Source organism: Bubalus bubalis, chromosome 23 (genome assembly GCF_019923935.1).
Source record: "Bubalus bubalis isolate 160015118507 breed Murrah chromosome 23, NDDB_SH_1, whole genome shotgun sequence".
Classification (NCBI taxonomy): Eukaryota; Metazoa; Chordata; class Mammalia; order Artiodactyla; family Bovidae; genus Bubalus; species Bubalus bubalis.
In genome coordinates this window covers 47,570,002-47,588,247 of record NC_059179.1, presented here as the reverse complement: position 1 = coordinate 47,588,247, position 18,246 = coordinate 47,570,002, and the positions used below count along the sequence as shown (strand labels likewise).

The window sequence follows — 18,246 nt, the reverse complement described above, 5'->3', positions numbered from 1 at the left end:
AAAAGTAAAAAAAATGAAAAATTTAAATAGGTAAGGAAAAGTATTCAACCTTACTAGGACTTTTTAAATTCAAAATGAAAAATAGATAACCAACAAAGACCTACTGTATAGCGCAGAGAACTATACTCAATATCTTGTATTAATGTGCAATGGAAAAGAATCTGAAAAAGAATATATGAATGTATATATACGTATATATAGTTGTGCACCTGAAGTGATCACTTTGTGGTTTACCTGAGACTAATACAACATTGTAAATCAATTATATTTCAATAAAAATTAAATATTAAAAAAATGAAAATAAAAATTAAAATGGAAACAATATCCCATCTTTGGCTAATCAAAGTAGCAGAGAATTTAAAATGTGAATGCTCAGAACTGGTGGTAAAATATGCATTTTCAAGCATTGCACTGAGTAGAAAAATTGTTGTAAGCCTTTTGAAAAGCATGCAATTTGATGACAAGAAGCAAATATTATTTGGTCTAGAAACTAGATTTTGGGCAATATAAACTAAGGACATAATCTGTTATGTCAAAACAAGGTTTTTGCCGAGATGCTCATTAGCCAATTATTTATAATAATAAAATGTTAGGGAAAACCTTAAACGTTCAAACACAAGTAATTAAGATTATCAAAGTGATATTCACCAAAAGTGAATGAGAAAATACTTATGTAATAATCCTAAATGAAAGTATAAGAAAAACTAGTGTGTGTTTATACAGATATGCACCACTTATCATGCAAAATAACACTATACATAAAAATATGACTGGGCCTTTGTGTGTGCCTGTGTGTGCATCTTGGGATAACTTTTTTTTCTTCTACACTAGTCTGTTTTCCAAATATTCCATAGCAACAACATATACTATTAGCTTTTTAAATTAAAAAATGTTCCTCAAAATTCCTTTCATGTGTTTTGGTGCGATGTTCTGTCCAGCTTCTCTCTCTAAACTCAAAGTAGAAACCAGTGCGCTGGTTCCCTTTCTCGTTGGGCTCCTCAGTCGAGTGTGGGCACACAGGGTAGGTGCCTGGTGGCTGGAGCCATCCTTCACTGCTCGGGAACATCCAGGGTGATTCCTCAATGTGGGCTCTTAAACAACCGGTCTAGCTGTGGTTCAGCCTGTCTGCAAAGCCTACCTCCCCTTCCTCCCGCAGTGAAAAGTTCCCTGGGATAGTGGGTGGAATCAATAGCCTTGAGGCTAGGAGGGATCTGGGCACCTTTGGAGAAGGAAGAACTCTAGGGGCTTGAGCTGGAAGTGAATTGGGACCACACGGACACGGACCAAGGAGGCAGAGGCCCGGGTCACAGTGGCCTCTAGGTCCTGGCAGGAGTTTTTATTCAATTCTGAGAGCAGTTAGCGACCTCTGAAGGGTGTGGCCCAGGAAGTCACATGATCTGGGGACTGTTTGCACCAGCTCCCTCAGTCCACTGTGATCAGATCCTCTCCGGAAGGCCCTGAGCTGAGGGCCCAGGGGCAGCAGGATTTTACCACACCCCTTCAGAGCTGGGACTAAGGGAATGGGGAGGTGTGGCCCCACATGTGCTTGGACCCAGATGCAGTTAGCCTCCTAGGGGGGCCAGGAATGAAGGCCCAGGAGACCCAATGGGGACAGAGGCTGGCAGTCAAGTAGGGGCAACCCCATAGACACCTTGGTCACCACACCTGTGGAATGCTGCCCAAGGGGAGTGGCTGAGGAGTCCAGAGAGGCGAATGGCATCCTGTGTAGGGAGCCCAGGAGAACCAGGATTTAGGGCCTGGGGAAGCAACCCCAGCTTTGGGGCTGGAGGTTAGAGACAAGCAGGTGCCCAGGGCGTGGTCAACACCTGGGCGTGGGCGCTGGAGCTGTCAGCGACCAGACACCGAGGGGCCCCCAGGGTCTCAGCAGGGCCGCTGACCAACGCGAAGGAAGAGCTTGCAGGAGGCATTTCAGAAGGACCCCAGCCTCACCCTCGGCCGCCTTTCTTGTCCCAGATCCACGCCTGAGGGCTGTTTCCTACCTTGACTGGAAGGCTGGCTGAGGAGCGGGGTGATTAAGGGGGTGGGGAGTGAAGCGGAGAGTCTAGGGCCGCTGCTGGGGGGCTCTGCGACCCCTACCTGCAGCCAGAGGTCCCGGGGCCAGGGCGCCTGGGTGGGACCCAAGAGAGCCCATGGACTGGGATGGAGCACCGGCCCCGTGCGGAGGAGACCCTGCGGGGAGACCCTGAACTTGTGTGTGGAAATGGTGGGGGGAGGGGACGGGCCTGGAGGGGCGCCTCCCTCCTTGCCCCTTCTCTGCACCCCAGCAGGACCAAGTGTCAGTATACACAGTAGACTATTTACTGGAACAAGGATGACCAAAGAACACATTTTACTATCTCTGAGATAGTAAATATTATTAAACATATATTCAGTTTATTGGAAGTACACGCTGTAATCGGGCGGAGGGGCTTGGAGTTTACTGGAATCGTTGAACTGTCCCTTCATTGGGTGCGGGGTAATGCCTCTTCCGGAGTTTCTGGCAGGTGAGAGTAGGATGGGCGAGGGCCAGGGAGACCAGCCCGGGGATAGGGACCCACCCCCGCAGCCCCCACCCAAAGACACTTTCTCAGGCTGATTGATTTCGCGCACGCATGCGTATAGAGTACGAAGGTCTGGAAGTGGGTTCCCTGAAAGCTCCCCAGGTCGGCAGACTCCTGTCCATTGGTGTCGGCGGTGCTTTAACTACAGGGTCCCTATTCCGGGTCCTTTTCAAGGCTGATTGTGCAAAGGGACGCTCCTCCCAGGAGTGAGACCTGGGCTTTGATGGAACCTGGGGCTGTGGGGCAAGCCTCCCATTCATCAGAAAACACCGCTGCTCCAGCTTACCATCAACAGTTTAAAAAGGCTGTGCTCCCGCAGACCTAAGCGCCCCAATTGTGATGGTCCCTGAAGTCTTTCCTAATTCCCTGCTCTCGCTGGAGGACTGAAGGTATGGCGTGTGTGGCCGAGGGTTTGTAAGATTACTTGACAGGAAATCTAGCACCTCCTAGTTCTAATTAGGCTGCTCCCACAGGGTCACAGAACAGTCCTGATGACAGCAATAATCAGAGTGACAGAGCAGCATTTTACGGGGTGGATCGGGGATGAGCCTTGATAGAGTAAGGGGAAAGAAATGAAACGAATCCCCAAAGAAGGTTAATAGAATCTAGGCATCTACACTAAGCAGCCCCAGCAGCTTTGTCACACAGGATCTGGAGCTGGAAATCCTATACAGGAGCGTCACGTTTCTAGGCTCTCTCCCACCTTCCCGCAGGCAATATATCTCTGAGTTGTCTTTCAGGAGCAGAAAGGCTTAGAGTCTCAGGGTCCCTTTTAGCTCTTAAAAGAACCCATTGAGGACCACTAAGCCCTTTTGTTTATATAGGCTATTAATACGTGTTGTTGTTGTTGTTTTTACTTAATACTCTTAAAAAGTTTCGTTTATCAATTCATTTTAAGGCAGTGATGATCCCGTTTCATTTTCACATAGAAACACCTTAAAAAAAAAAAAACCTCTATTATCAAAAATTAGTGAAAGAGCAGCTTTATTGTATGTTTTTGCAAATCTCCGTGATACTGATTTAGTAAACAACAACAACAAAAACAGCTGGATTCTCTCATCTGCTTCTGCACCAGGGAAATGCCATCTTCCACGTATAAGAAATGGCAGTGAAAAGGGCAAGGACCGTCTGTTATTACAAAGGTGGGTTTCCCTTTGCAAGGATCTCAGAGATTCCCGAGGGTTCCCAGACCAAGCTGTGAGAACAGCAGTTCCGGATCAAGGAAAACCAAGCTCCAAGGGTGGGCGTCCCCAGTTCCCTTCACAGCGTGATGGCCCGCCGCATCTCCTTTAGCCCGTCCGGTCACGCACATGGAGGAATCCCGTGGTTAATTATTTTACAGTTCATCCATTTTGTAGTGCATAAGATTTACTCATTGAAAATTCTTCCTAACAGGAAAACACAGTAAACCTTTGAAAACCTAAATTAATGACAGTCAATAACAAAGATTAAGTAAATTACGATTTCCAAAGCCAAATACTTTATAGCCATCAAAAAGAAAGTAAAAGAGGAAGAAGTTCTCTACATCTTTATAAAGCAGTGAATATAAGTGCAGAAAAAAAGTGTATATTACATATTCCTCATGCCTTTATTTTTTAAGGAGAATCATGTGTGTATTACTGGGAAAAGACACAAGAGACGGCTTGTAACAACTGGTCATATTTAGGGAAATAGAGAAACTTAAAAAAACTGTAAACCTACCAGCAACGAGTAACATACTGTAACGAGTAACATACGAGTAACATAACCATTGTTAACTGTGTTTGATCCTTTGAGAAAAGGAGGCAAGGTTTTCGCGGAGGTGGGACCCTGTTGCATTTCAGCAGGGTCTGCGTTGTAAGGGTGGAGGACCCTTAACAAGCGCGCCTTCTGCTAATGCACGCGAGCAGCAGGGGCTAGTCTGTCCTCCCGGCCCGGGAGAGCTCGGCCCCGGGGAGCCCGGCCCGCCCCGCCCAGAGCAGCCCTAACCCTGTGCCAGCCCCGCCCCTCCATTCCCATTGGTCTGTGTCTACGCCGGGAGGCCGCCCCGCCCCGCGCAGCCCTGCCGCCTTGCTCCGCCCCTCTGTTCCCATTGGCCCATCTCTACGGGGAGTCCGCCCCGCCCCGCGCAGGCCTAACCGCGCTCCCCTTGCCCCGCCTCTCAATTCCCATTGGTCTGTGTCTACGCAGGGAGGCCGCCCCGCCCCGCGCAGGCCTAACCGCGCTCCCCTTGCCCCGCCTCTCAATTCCCATTGGTCTGTGTCTACGCAGGGAGGCCGCCCCGCCCCGCGCAGCCCTAAGCCACTTCCCTTGCCCTCCCCTCCACTCCCATTGGTCTGTCTCTACGCCGCTATGCCCAATCGCTGCGCTTAGCGCCAAATTTGAATCGATGTTATCTTTTGAATCGAGAGGGCGCCGCGGCGGCTTTTCGCGCCCAAGCAGCTAACGCCGGGCGCCTCCCGGACGTGGCTGGGCTGGGCCATCCGGCCGCCGGCGAGGACGAGGGGCGAGGGCGGGGGGTGGAGCGGGGACCGCGGCCGCGGCGGAGGTGGGCGCGAGTCTGCGGGCTGAGGCCCGGTCGGTCCCTGCGTCGCGGGCCGGGAGGCGGACGCAGGTGGACTGGTCCCCTGCTCTTCCCGGGGCCTACGCGAGGTGCGCGCCGCGGGGTGGTGGATCGATCCCCTGGTGTCGGCGCGGGAGTCTCGTTCCTGGTGAGCCGCGGCCGGGGCCCTTCAGGGGGCGGGGACAGGGGCAGCTGGCGGGGCCCCGGGGGGTTCGCGTGGACCACGCGGGACTCTGCGGGCACCTGCGCCCTGGGCTGGGCCCTGCTCGTTCTCAGCGCTCGCGTGGGGTCTCGGCGGGAACCCCCCGGGAGCCACGACCCTGGTGGGCGCCGTCCTGGCCGCAGGTCTGTGAGGGGGGCGCCGAGTTGTGGTGGGACAGCCCGGGACCAGCCTGGGGCTTCCACAGCGGTCAGTATAAAGTGTGGGTCGGGGCGGCCGAGGCATTGGTGAAGCGACCCCAGTTGGTCACTTATAAGTGCCTTCTTAGCTCTTTGCTTTAGGGTAACCTCCGGCTCCCCGTGTGTTTTATTTTTGTTATTTCGTTCAGTGACCTGTAAGTCCGCTTCAGCAAACCTTTTGATGCCTGACCTTCCCGTCAGGGGATTACACTCAAATTCTTGTTTAGAAAATGGGTCCTGCAAGACGCCTGGTTACCATCAAAAGGAGCGGGGTGGATGGCCCTCACTTTCCGCTGAGCCTCAGCACCTGCTTGTTTGGAAGGTGAGCCCTGCCCTTGCCTGGACAATTTAGACAATTTGGCTTTAAAAACCCCTCAGTGTTACTAATCACAGGTTGACAGATGGGACGCACTGCTCCAGGAGTAGTGGAGCCCTTGGGTTTGCACAGGATTGCCTATGTACTGTCAATGTGACTGGCTGTTTCAAATGAAATAGAATTTTGAGGATGATGTTTATATAATTGTGTGTTTTTTTAATCAAAGATTTAAAAATTGGTTTGATAAAAATCTATAATTGGAGAAAAATGTAAAGGATTCTCAAATCCTGCTTGACTTAAGGCAGGCTTTCAAAGGCCACTGTTCATCTGAAATCTGTCTGAACTGAGCATTCATTCCTTGGCTGCTGGGGGTTACTACTGAACAAATAAGGAAGGGATCTGTGTTGGCTTGTTGGGTCTTTTTGGAAAAAAAGTGGGAATGGGAAGAAGAGTCTTTCCGGTTGTGTTTTGAGAACTTTTCTTTGGTTGCCTTCCTGTGTTGTTGGTGGCAGTGGCCCGTGTATAAACAGGAACCGTTAATCACACCCCGCTCTCGTTCTCTACAAGTGATGGGTAAGTTACCCTCCCTGTAGAGCCCCGTGTGGTGGAACCCTGACGCCCCCACCCACACTCCATCCTCCTACCAGTCGCCCTGCACCCACGTTTCACCACAGGCCTAACTCTTGCTCACCTTGGTGCTGTCAGCCAGTTGGCACTTCTGTCTCTAGAATTTTCTCTCTACCCTCCTACATGAGCGATTCATGTTCCCCTGAGAAGAAGCCTTCACTGAGCACTGCTCTTTTCTTTCCTAACCCGCACGTGGTGATGAGGCTGCAGTTTGTTCGTTTCACTCCTAAGGTCCCGAGAGCAGAAACTATCTTGTTAATAATTATGTAGCTGGTGCCTGGTATGGGGTCTGGTGTATGAGATGTGGTTACTGTCTGGCGCGCCAACAATTGTCCTGTTGAAACATCAGCTGGAGAATTGGGTTTGGAGTCAGTATGTAGCAGTGGCTGTCAGCTGAGAGCCATATGACCCTCAGGAGATACCTGGCAAAGTCTGGAGACATTTTTTCATGTCACGATGTGGGAGCCCCACATCACTGACGTCAGGGAGCAGAGGTCAGCTTTGCTGCCAATCCTACAATGTACGGGACAGCTCCCCCGTACAAAGAACTGTCTGGCTGGGATGTCAGTGGTGCCGAGATGGAGAATCACTGCTCTGTAGCCATTCTCACTGGCAGTCTCCTGCCAAACATTCTCATTTCTAACGAGATAGTCTTTCTCTCATGCCTCAAAATCAAAATCTTTTCATTGACTTAGAGTAGCTGTTCTCTTTCCATAACTTCCACTCTCTTCTAAAGGAAAAGACAAAAAAAACCATTTTGGTATCAAATGGCACTCATTCTTTCATACTGTAGTGATTAAGTGTCTTTTATGTAAGATTGTTTAATCTAGAAACCCATTTGTAGTGTTTGATTGTGTGACACGGGGACGAAGGGCTACTCTAAGGCTCCAGAGGTTCCTGTTGAGAACAGAGGAGTCACGGTCTGTTCAAACCTGTTAAACCCATGATGGTACCAGGAGCACCAGAGGCCCAGGGAGCCTTGCTAAGGGCATCTTCGACCAGTTTCTCTGTGGTCTGGGGATTTCTCTCTTGTGTGCTTGCTGCTGACGTCAGCTTCGTGTGAAGAGACAGGTTGCATCTAGATGATTGGTTGTTGTTGCTTGTGTTTAGTGTCTGTAGTGAGAGGAGACTTGTGACTTTGTCAGTTAATAGTGCAGTTTTAAAACAATCAAAAGCTCACAAGTTGTGAGCATTTACTGCGTGCCAGGCAACTGACAGACCTGAGTAACTCATTTAATTGTATTCAGAGCACCATGAAATCTTAATGATTTAAAGTAGTTGCTTCTACAATACTTGTAAAAATGGTCAGCAAAATGCAAAGATCATTTACATTGCCCAGTTTGTTTTTCCTTTATGTCATTGCATTTACAGATCAAACACAGAGTCAAACGCTGTTTTATTTTGAGTCAGTAATGTACATTTTTTTTAATCACAACAACCTAAAAAATCTTTATTCTTTTAAATTAAGGAGTATCGAGTGTGACATTCGTATTCAGCTTCCTGTAGTGTCTAAACAACACTGCAAAATTGAAATCAGTGAGCAGGAGGTGAGTGGGTTTTTGGAAGTCTATTTTTAAAAACTTTTCACTTTGTATCCATTTATTAGTTACATGTTTTCCTGTGTTTTCTATTTATAGGCAGTATTGTTTAATTTCAGTTCCACAAATCCAACACAAATAAACGGATCTACTTTTGATAAACCTGTACCGCTAAAACATGGCGATGTGATAACTATTGTTGATCGGTCTTTCAGGTAGGTAAGAACTAACTGGGCTAAAGACTTTCTGAGTCACCAAAAGCCAGCCTCACGGTTCACCTGGGATCCTTCTTAAATGCGGGTGAACGTCAGCATGTTTGAGGTTGTTACTCCCAACACTAAGTCTTCATCTAAATCCATGAGCATCTAGAAGGAATGACAAATGGAGTTTATCGTGCCCAGCTCAAGGACTTGAGAGCACATACCTGTGCCAAGAACAGCGACCAGGTCCTAAAGGAGAATCATGTTCCTGCAAACGTTGTGAAACTGCATTCATTTTACTTCTCTATGTTAAAGTCAAGTACACTCATAGAGAAAGATATGAAACGAGATTCATGAACCAACTTATCGGGACAGACCAGCCTTGTGATTTCACCTGTCAGGGACTGAACTGTGCTCTCCTAAATTCACAAGTTCAAATCCTAACCCCCAGCTTCCCTGGAATGGGGCCGTTTTCAGACAGACCTTGAAAAAGAGGATTAAGTTAAAATGAGGCTGTTAGAGTGAGTCCTAACCCACTCCCACCCGTGTCCTTATAAGAAGAGACTAGGACTCAGAGGAGCCAGGGGAGCAGGTACTCAGGGAACAACCCCGAGGAAGCAGCTGGAGCCTAGGAGAGAGGTCCCAGGAGGCCGCCCTTGCCCACGCCTTGATCTTGGACTCCCGGCCTTTGGAACTGTGAGGAAAGACATTTCTCTTGTGTAAGGGTGTGGCGTTTGGTTAGAGAACTAATATACCACCCAAACCATCAGCAGCATTTCCAGAAGTTTTCCTCATGTGTTTTCTCATCTATCTCCTCTCACCACGTAAACCACCACGAGAGCGTGGCTTTTCTGATAGCCTAAGAGGCTTCGGAGTTCTCCTGCCTAAGCTTGCATCTCTCACCACTATGGTTTTGTCTGCCTTTATTAAACTGCCTACACCTGCGACTGAGTTCCGCTCTTAACGGTTGTGAGATTCACAGCATGGACAGGACGGGTGGACCCATCCCAGTTCCTTCTCACTGCTTAAGGATTTCTTTGAATTAACCACAGTCTTATACACAGATATACACTATTCATTCTGGATGGACATTTGAGCAGTTTTGTTTTCGAAATGAGTCAGGGCTTGCTTTTTATGATCAGATGTGGTTAACTCTGTACTAACCTGTCCTGTGTGTTTGAAAAGAACGTGTGTTCCACAGCTGCTGGGCAGAGTGTTCTATCTGTATAGGTCCATAAGATTAAGATTCCTAACTAGAATCCTGGTAACATTTTCTGCTGATTCTTGGTTACTTGGACAGGTAAGTTGTAATCATGCATTTAGGATTTTTTGCTTTTTTGTTTTTAGCTCTGTAGGTTTTTGCTTCCTCTATTTTGAGGCCATACTGTGGATTTAAATTAAGAATTATCTCCTCTGGGAGGATGAAGCTCCATCATGTATCATTCTGAAATGTCCTGTACCTTTAGTAATGCTTTTGATGAGAGATTCATACTGTAGTTCTTTCTGCCTCTTTTTTTAAAAATCACATTGCTTTCAACTTTCATAATCCTTAAGGTTTAGATGGTCTCTAGGAACTGGCTGCTAGATGGACTTTTGTCTATAACTGGTTGATCTTGACAGATTGACCCTTCCATCATTGTAAAATGTGCAATGTCTCTAAATAATTTTTATCTTAAAGTTAATTTTGTCTGGTGTTGGTACAACCTCTGCACCTGTCTTCTGGTTGCTGTTTGCCTGGTGTATCTTTCTCCATCATTATACTTTCATCCTATGTATGTCTTTTTAAGAAAATATATACTTTAAAAATGTTTTTACTGAATATTAAATGATTATAAGTACTCTAAGTTAGACATTTAGCCAAAGCACACTTACTTACAGGTTAAATACAGTCATAAAGATGTCTTAAATAGAAATTCATCATGCAGGCAAATTGAGTTGTTTGATGCCCTCTTTTGGAAAGTAGAGGGTGAGAGAAAAAAGGTCTTACATCCCATATGAAAGAGAGTGAAGTCTAGAAGCATTTACATGCTGTTAGTGATTTTCTGTGACCAAATTGCTAAGGTTGCCAGACTTAGTAAAACAAAACAAAGCAAAAAAGCCCAGGTTGTTCAGTTAAGCTTGAATTTCAGATAAATGAAATTTATATATTTTTTTTGCAGTACTATTTGTGTCTTTAATTCTCAACTGTATCTGTTGTAGGAAGCAATATATTAATAGTCAGATCCTTTTTGTCATCCATTCTGCTAAATGGAACTCCGTTTTCATTACTGCCTTCATTTGTATTGAATAGATATTTTCTAATTTGAATATATTGATCATTTCTTTTTCTGTGCTTTTTGTGAATTTGCCTTCATTTTTAAAGGGTGTTTTTATTGGATAGAGACTTCTAGATAGGAAATAACTGGTGTGGAATGGAGAACCAGAACTATTTCCCCCAAATGAGATGCTGCTCAGATTAAGACTGAGATGATCAAATATCTCTAGCAACAAATAGAAAATGGGTTTGAGGAAGAAGGGCTTGGTTCAGAACTCTGGCGCCGTGAGAAACAATTCCAGACGCCTGGCGGCTCCAGTCTTGCTTGGTGCTACTGTTCAGTCGCTCAGTCGTGTCCAACTCTTTGAGACCCCATGGACTGCAGCACACCAGGCGTCCCTGTCCTTCACCATCTCCTTAAATCTGCTCAAATTCATGTCCACTGAGTCAGTGGCACCATCCAACCATCTCATCCTCTGTTGCCCCCTTCTCCTCCTGCCCTCAATCTTTCCCAGCATCAGAGTCTTTTCCAAGGAGTCAGTTCTTCGCATCAGGTGGCCAAAGTATTGGAGTTTCAGCTTCAGCATGAGTCCTTCTAATGTATATTCAGGGTTGATTTCCTTTAGGAATGACTGGTTTGATCTCCTTGCAGCCCAAGGGACTCTTAAGAGTCTTCTTAAACACCACAGTTCAAAAGCATCAATTCTTTGGCTCTCAGCCTTTAGATCTTACTTAGGTGGCATCTAAATTCTTTTCATCCTCTCTTACCTGGTTGCCTAAGTTCAGTATGTGTTATAAAATGTTGTTCTGTGAGTTGATACCCGAAGTCTGTTAGAACAACTATGTCTTTTCCTAAACATCTTTACATCTTCCTAAAACGTGCCTCTGTTCAGACACAGATGGAGTAACTGGGAAGCTTGAAGAGCTCATAGTGATCCGAAGTTAAAGTATAGCTCTGTAATTACTCTGCAGTGAATGACATCACAAAGTGGTAAAAGGTGATAGATGACACCCAGCTTCTTGGTTAACCTTCCAAGCCATCACATGATTTCCATGAGAAAAAACTAGGAGACACCTGATTTGTTCTATTACACAGTCGGGTCCAACAGAGTAGGTGCTCAGTGATATTGTAAAGGCTAGTTAGGGTTTCAGAAATTAATCTGGTCCCAATCACTGACGATGGTGTTCTGAAAGAAACAAAGCAATTTACCTAAGTTTTTCATGTAAAAATAATTCTCTAACTCTAAATGTCTTTCCTTGAATAAGGTAATATCTTGAACAAAACCTGAAGTTTGTTCCTTGGACATTAGTCAGATATAGTAGTTTTGTTTTCGGTCACAAATGTTTAATCTGAGTATATGTCTGTGATTCTGTGCACTTCAGGTATGAAAATGAAAGTCATCAGGATGGAAGCAAGTCACCTGGATTTCCGGGACAAAGATGGGACCAGGTGATGGGGGATGTCACCCAGCTTTGGGCTCTGAGTCTTTTTTGCATGATGATATGAGAGCATTTGTCTGCACTGACAGTGTGTTTTGTTACCCGGGAGAGCAGTTTACCAGTTATAGTAGGAAGTGTCACTAAGGTATTAAACAAGCTGGACTTAGATATATTAATGCAATTTAAGCTGCCATTCCTCTTTTATTCAACATGGGAGCACTGAGTGTCACACTTTGGGCCCCAAAGTCTCCTCAAGTGTCTCACAATCTGATTTAGCAAACCTTTGCATAAGACAGCCCTGACATAGAACTCTGATTCCAGAACCATGGGATCTGGTGGTTCATTTTGTGCCCCATTTATTCATCCATTTTTATTTTTCTGAGATAATCACATCAGAGTTGTGGGTACCAGAGATGCTTTCCAGGTTTGATGGACAGATGACCCATAACACTGAAAGAGAGTCACTGCCTTTTGTTTATCAGTGGAGAGAACATATTCCAAATGGTCCGTCTTCCTAAAATGCAGTTCTGGGAGATTTAGTAGGACTTAGAATGTTCCAGGTAAATCCTGAGACTTCCTGTCCGTCCTCCTTTTTACAAAGCTACTCAAGCTAGTCTTGTCTGACCAGGTTGAAACACCCTGGCTTGAGAGTCTTATCACAGGGACTCTTGAGATCAGCCAGAGGCTCTGCATTTGAAGGTGCTCCTCCTTCCCAAGAGAAGTAACTAATGTCAACCTGCTCATCAGCTTTGGGGGAAGGCTAGCTTCTGAGGGCTTCCCAGGTGGTAAAGAATCTGCCTGCCAGTGCAGGAGATGTGGGTTCGGTCCCTGGGTCTGGAAGATACCCTGGAAGAGATAATGGCAACCCATGCCAGTATTCTTTCCTAGAAAAATCCATGGACAGAGGAGCCTGGTGGGCTACAGTCCATGGGGGTCGAAAAGAGTCAGATGCGACTGAGCAACTAAATACTCAAACACATAGCTTCTGAGGTATCCCGCCTACCACCGCGCCCTCCAACTTGCTTTTGCTATTCAGTCACTCAGTTGTGTCCAAGTCTTTGTGACTCCATGGACTTCAGCATGCCAGGCTTCCCTGTCCTTCACTATCTCCTGGCGTTTGTGAACTTGTAACTCTTAACTTGTGAGTAGGTATAAAGAAACCAATCAAAAAGCTGAACTAAGGGTTAGATAGGAGGTTCCAAGGGTCTGTGACCAGAGTGTTATCTGGGTTGGGATAACAGAAATATCGAAATTGAATACTTAGAACATGTCATCTGACTGTGATCTTTATGACTGTTGGATATTATTGTGCAAAAAATACAGGCTTATATTTTGTACAGACTTTTAAAATTTTAATTCGTTTTTATTGTTCAGAAACTGAGCCCTCACACAGGAAGTTTGAGAAGCAGTGCATTCAATACCAAGAAATCGGAAATTGATTAAAGACAGAACTTAAAGTATTTGCCTTTGGGTATATTTTGTGATTTTTCTCCCAGTGATTCAGAGGACATTATTTTTCTAACTTTGGAACAGTATTGGACTTCTGTATCTTGTATTGTTGTTATTCTGTAGTCGGTCTTCACCTGATAAAAAGCTGCCTGGGAAAGATCATGAAGGCGGCCAAGCAGGAAAGCTGGATCTGATCCCAGTGCTCTGAGGGTGCAGAGCCTCTGGGCGCGCTGTTCACCTCTGCCTTAACTCCTGGGCTTTCAGATACACCTCAAGTGTCTGCCAGCAGAGAGCCCACATGCTAAATTAATCCCGCTTCCCCCACGGATCCTATAGCCAGTTTTTGCTAAAACGGAGTGTGAAGTTGATGACCCTGTGCCTTTGGTAGGTTCCCAGACCCTGAGGGTAGGTGATGTTGACTTTCAGCTTTGGTTCTTCTTTCACAGAAGTTTAATGGATTAAAAAACCATCTGAGAAATCCTTGTGTTGTGAGCACCAGCACCTGAAGGTCTGGGCTCATTTCCCAAAGTCTCTTCAAGTCCTAAAGAGCAGTAGGGTAGAGAAGACCATCCCGCCGGGAGAGTATCTCAGTAAATATGATTTACTGTCAGTATCTGAAAAGGCTTCTAAATCAATCTTCGTATTTTGCCCATTTACAGGAAGCTTCGCGTCGGATCTCAAGATCCAGCTTATCTTCCAATCCAGGTCAGTAGTTTTTTGTTTCCGTTCGTTTTCCTGAGTTCCTGTAAGATCAGTTCTTCATGTAGACTTGTGGTGAGGAAGGGACAGACATAGGCAGGCACCCGAGTTAACCTTTCCCCCAAGTGATGTTTGGGCGCCATGCTGGTTGGAGGGTCCACTTGGAGACACATTGGCTGACTCAGTTGTCCCCTTAATTCTGGGCAGATTGGCAGCACTGGATGCCTGAGACTGGCTGTCATACGCTGAAGTGCTATATCTATTTGGTTTGTAATATTAGTGTCAGAATACTGTCACCATACATTTTGGACATTAAGAAAGTTTTAGGCCAAGTGAAAAGCTAGGTTTTTAAGACAATCTGAAATAGTTTCCAAAATGTGCATATTGCACATGTTAAAATCATTGAGAAAATCTCAAACTTCTTCTTATTTCATAATTCATTGTCAAGAAGGGAAAGCTCAAGATTCCAGCGCCCATTCAGAAGTCACAGAGGAAGCTGTTTCAGGAAAGCCTGTGGCCCATGGGGAAGACGTCACAGCCGCACATGCTGTCTCAGGGCGCCGGGAAGACCATGTGTCCAGGAAAACACCCAGTCGTGTTCGTTCCTCAGAACTTCCTGGAGATACCTGCAGAGGTGCGACGGATCCTACCACCAGGGACTTGAAAGAAGATCCCAGTGTAGCATCAGGGACCTGTCGTGAAGAACCAAAGGCTCTTTCCTCCATACAATGTCTTAAGAGGAGTGACCAAAGTGAGTCTCCCTTTAGGAAGCTTTACGAGTCAATGAAAGTGGAGTTGGATGTGAACCCAGGAAACGGCAATGTTCTGCAGAATCGCAGAAAATCAGGACTGCAGCATCACAGCCCAGCGGGCAGAGAAAGCGCCGATGGGTTACAGGACGAGACTCTGCTCTCCCCCAAATCCAGATGGAAGTCGGGCCGAAGCCCCCACATGAAGGCAGACCCTGGTTTGGGGGAGCAAGGAAATAGCCAGACTGAGGGAGACAGGAGCGGGGAGCTGGTTCAGATGCCCAAGGAGCCCAGGAGTCCTGGCATCGCCCTCACGGAGATGCAGACAAGGAAAACCAGGACCCCTGTGCGGTGTTCACAGCAAACCACGATGCCCCTGCGGTGTTCACCACACAGCCCCTCCCAGAGGCGGCGGAGTGAAGACCTGAGTGTCGGCGGTGGCCGTGTATCCCAGAGTCTAGACCAAAGTGAAGGCTCCAGGGCAGATGATCAGATGTTCACTCCCCAGAAGTTCTTGCCTGGAAATCAAACACCTGTTAAAATTGGGAGTTTTGAAAATACACCAGAAAAGCTTTTCTCCAGAAAGAGGAAGAGGGTGCCTGCAAATGTTGACCGTCTGACTGCAGAAACTGAGATTCCACCTCCGACAATCTCAGCTCCACTGGCCCTTAAAGTTGAAAGGAAGATTCAGAGCGATCTTCTCAACAACCCTGAGAAGCTGGGCCTGGCAACTGGACACGTGGGCCCTGGGTTATCCGGTCTCGGTGCAGCTGACGTCAGCAGCTTCGGTGATTCCACAAGTAAGTCTATTTAACTGTCCATTTATTTTTCCCCCCGAAGTTTACGCCTACCTTGTGTCTAGATGTGAATTAGCAGTCCCTTCCTTCATTTGCTAATGATTCACTCTGTGAGGCACTGAGGGGCCATGTTAAGAGCCATATTCGTCATCTGCTCATAGATTTATGTGAAAACCCTGATAACTCACCAACCAGAGGAGGTGCTGGCTACTAGGGAAGAATTAGCAGGGGTCTAAGGAGATAGGGTGGCCCCAAAATATATTTGGTTCTTGGGAGAATAAGCTTGAGCATAATTGCTTTTCATAGAAGTTCAGTTCTGAACTATAAGCTCTTATATCCTATAAGTTGAGCCTTTAGAATAAGCAGTGGAAACCCCTTGGAAATCTTTTCGTGTGGAGTGGTTCCTAGAACACCCTTGGACCGCCTCTGTGGGTTTATGTGCCAGGTGCTGCTGTGGGTGCTCTTCAGACACCCGCTCCCCAGCCTCCATGCTGGCACAGGGCCCGTGGGACAGGTGTCATATTCTCGTCTACAAGTGGGGAAGCCACCTGATGGCATGCCGCAGGCGTCAGAGATGTGACCCGTGGGGCAGGCGGGGCAGCTCGGGAGCCTCCCACACTCCCTAGGGGACCCCAGGTGCTCAGAGGCTGTACCCGGCTCACAGTCCTCAGGGGGGACTCCCGGGTGCTCTCAGGCTGTGCCCGGCTCACAGTCCTCACAGGGAACCCCGGGTGCTCTCAGGCTGTGCCCGGCTCACAGTCCTCACGGGGACCCCCTGGGTGCTCAGAGGCTGTGCCCAGCTGTCGGCTCTGCATCTACAGGGAGCCCGTGGGGTGGGGTGTGTGGTTCTGAAATCAAACTCACGTGCATGACTTCACGGTGTTCCCCATACCCTAAGGGTATGTCGCTTAGACAAGGGTTTGTGTTAATGAGCAGTTCACAAAGGTGTGTAGTTGGGCCTGTCTGTCCAGATCTCCAGGAGAAGCTTCCAGCCCCTGGTTCCACTCACATGCAGGTCTGGGTGAGGCCTGAGTGTGAGTCCCTTGGGAAAGCCTACTCAGGCCACTGCTGAAGCTCGCTGGCATCGCCCCGGTCCACAGTGGGGACCACTGATTAGGGAGCTCATCGCTGGCATCGCCCCGGTCCACAGTGGGGACCACTGATCAGGGAGCTCATCGCTGGCATCGCCCTGGTCCACAGTGGGGACCACTGGTCAGGGAGCTCATCGCTGGCATTGCCCTGGTCCACAGTGGGGACCATTGATCAGCCACGCCCTGCATTAGGCTCCGTCCGCACAGGACTTGACACCGTGTAAACAGAGTCCTTGCGCTGTCGCGCTGGGCCTCGGCATTTCGTGGTTTGCCCTGGATCTTTCATTAGCTTCGTCAGCATCAGGAGAGTATGAGGGTGGTGAGGTGCCAGGCCTCAGTGAACTCGCAGTAGGTTTGTCTTTAATGGTTAGTGGAAGCAGGTTGCACTTGGGGTGCGGTTTCCTTTGCACTCTGACATCTGTGCCCATTCCTCTAGATAAGATGGAGGGCATGGCTGCAAAGAGGAGGCGGGTCTCCTTTGGGGGTTGCCTGAGACCCGAATTATTCGACGAAAACTTACCGCCCAACACACCTCTCAAAAGAGGAGAGACGCCAAAGCAAAGACGGTCACTGGCGGCCCACACGCCCACCGTCCTGAAGAAAATCATCAAGGTGAGGCTCCGCACAGGTCTCCCCCTGGGGTCTGATGATGGCGTACATCCTTGGTCCACACGCTTTCCAAGGGCTTCCCTGGTGACTCAGCGATAAAGGATCTGCCTGCAGTGCAGGAGACCCGGATTCGATCCCTGGGGCAGGAAGATCCCCTGGAGAAGGGACTGGTAACCCACTCCACCATTCTTGCCTGGGAAATCCCACAGACAGAGGAGCCTGGTGGGTTACAGTCCATGAGGTTGCAAAGGGTTGGACATGACTGAAGTGATGAACACTTTTTTTTTCAGTCTTTACAAACCTCTCACACTAGTAGAATGACAGTGAAGACCTTCTTCTTTCTAATAAAAAAGTAGAAAGCATCAGTGTCTCTGTGAGCATGCATTCCCAGGGGTGTTGGCAAATGGACCCTGAGTTCCGAACCACAACCCAAGGTGGCTGAGCACAGGTGGGTCCTCAGGACCTCCCTTCTCTGCAGAGGCGGCCTGCCGACCACACTTCTGGGCCAGGTGGTCACGCTCGGGTTATAGTTAAATACCATTTGGAAAGAGCCGTAAGATCGTGTTTTTTCCCTTTTAGAATCACAAGGTGAAAGACAGAGCTTGGATGGCATGCACACCATGGTTTTGACCGTCAGCTCTTTAGAATTTTTCATCACTGACCCTTTAGGGGTGTGATCTTACATCTCTAGAGAGGTGTGGCCCCCACCCCCTAGCTCCCCTTCTCCAGAGAGCCTGGGTAGTCTTTAATTTCTTTTCATTTCAGTTAATTTTCTTTTCCTGTTGGTATAGGAGCATGAGGTATGTCTTCCCACCTCTTTTGTATGAGCCCTGGAAACGGGCTGAACCCAACCTTCTGATGGGCTTGGAACCCACGCTGACCCGAGGTGGTTAGATTCCCATGGAGCGTGTTTCCTTGGATATAGATCAGAGCCCCACTCATCAGGAAGTTCCTTCCACCTTTCCACTGGAAATG

At 47.5% G+C, this 18,246-nt stretch overlaps 2 protein-coding genes and 1 long non-coding RNA gene across 7 annotated transcripts in view; 1 reads left to right on the top strand and 2 right to left on the bottom strand.

The window, feature by feature from the left end:
- Positions 1 to 3,528: 3,528 nt before the first annotated feature.
- Positions 3,529 to 4,477, bottom strand: LOC112581588. The gene is made up of 2 exons (XR_003106186.3): positions 4,263 to 4,477; positions 3,529 to 3,949 (listed from the first exon to the last, which is right to left on the bottom strand). It is a non-coding gene; the product is annotated as an uncharacterized LOC112581588 (long non-coding RNA).
- A 432-nt stretch (positions 4,478 to 4,909) lies between these two features.
- Positions 4,910 to 5,548, bottom strand: LOC123465313 (proline-rich protein 2-like). The gene is made up of 2 exons (XM_045164114.1): positions 5,331 to 5,548; positions 4,910 to 5,270 (listed from the first exon to the last, which is right to left on the bottom strand). The coding sequence occupies exons 1-2, from the start codon at positions 5,546 to 5,548 to the stop codon at positions 4,910 to 4,912; spliced, it is 579 nt and encodes a 192-aa protein (XP_045020049.1).
- The window catches only part of MKI67 (marker of proliferation Ki-67), a 29,929-nt gene continuing 16,762 nt past the window's right edge, over positions 5,080 to 18,246 (top strand). Inside the window, exons 1-9 of one of the 5 annotated variants that reach the window (XM_025274164.3) lie at positions 5,080 to 5,251; positions 5,652 to 5,657; positions 5,730 to 5,824; positions 7,914 to 7,992; positions 8,083 to 8,198; positions 11,821 to 11,887; positions 13,986 to 14,031; positions 14,474 to 15,574; positions 17,099 to 17,274. In XM_025274164.3, coding sequence (XP_025129949.3) covers positions 5,733 to 5,824; positions 7,914 to 7,992; positions 8,083 to 8,198; positions 11,821 to 11,887; positions 13,986 to 14,031; positions 14,474 to 15,574; positions 17,099 to 17,274 — 1,677 coding nt within the window. In that variant the 5' untranslated portion in view covers positions 5,080 to 5,251; positions 5,652 to 5,657; positions 5,730 to 5,732. Of the gene's footprint in view, positions 5,252 to 5,370; positions 5,513 to 5,651; positions 5,825 to 7,913; positions 7,993 to 8,082; positions 8,199 to 11,820; positions 11,888 to 13,985; positions 14,032 to 14,473; positions 15,575 to 17,098; positions 17,275 to 18,246 lie in introns of those variants that run through there. The other 4 variants (XM_006042333.4, XM_025274165.3, XM_025274166.3 and 1 more) reach the window with 4 other exon arrangements.

Bases quoted from the DNA above. Each gene is read 5' to 3' on its own strand.
- LOC123465313 (XM_045164114.1), bottom strand. From the start codon at position 5,548: ATGCCTCGGCCGCCCCGACCCACACTTTATACTGACCGCTGTGGAAGC. The intron at 5,271-5,330 runs GCGTGGTCCACG...CGCCCCCTGAAG, and splicing joins GCAGGTGCCCGCAGAGTCCC to GGCCCCGGCCGCGGCTCACC.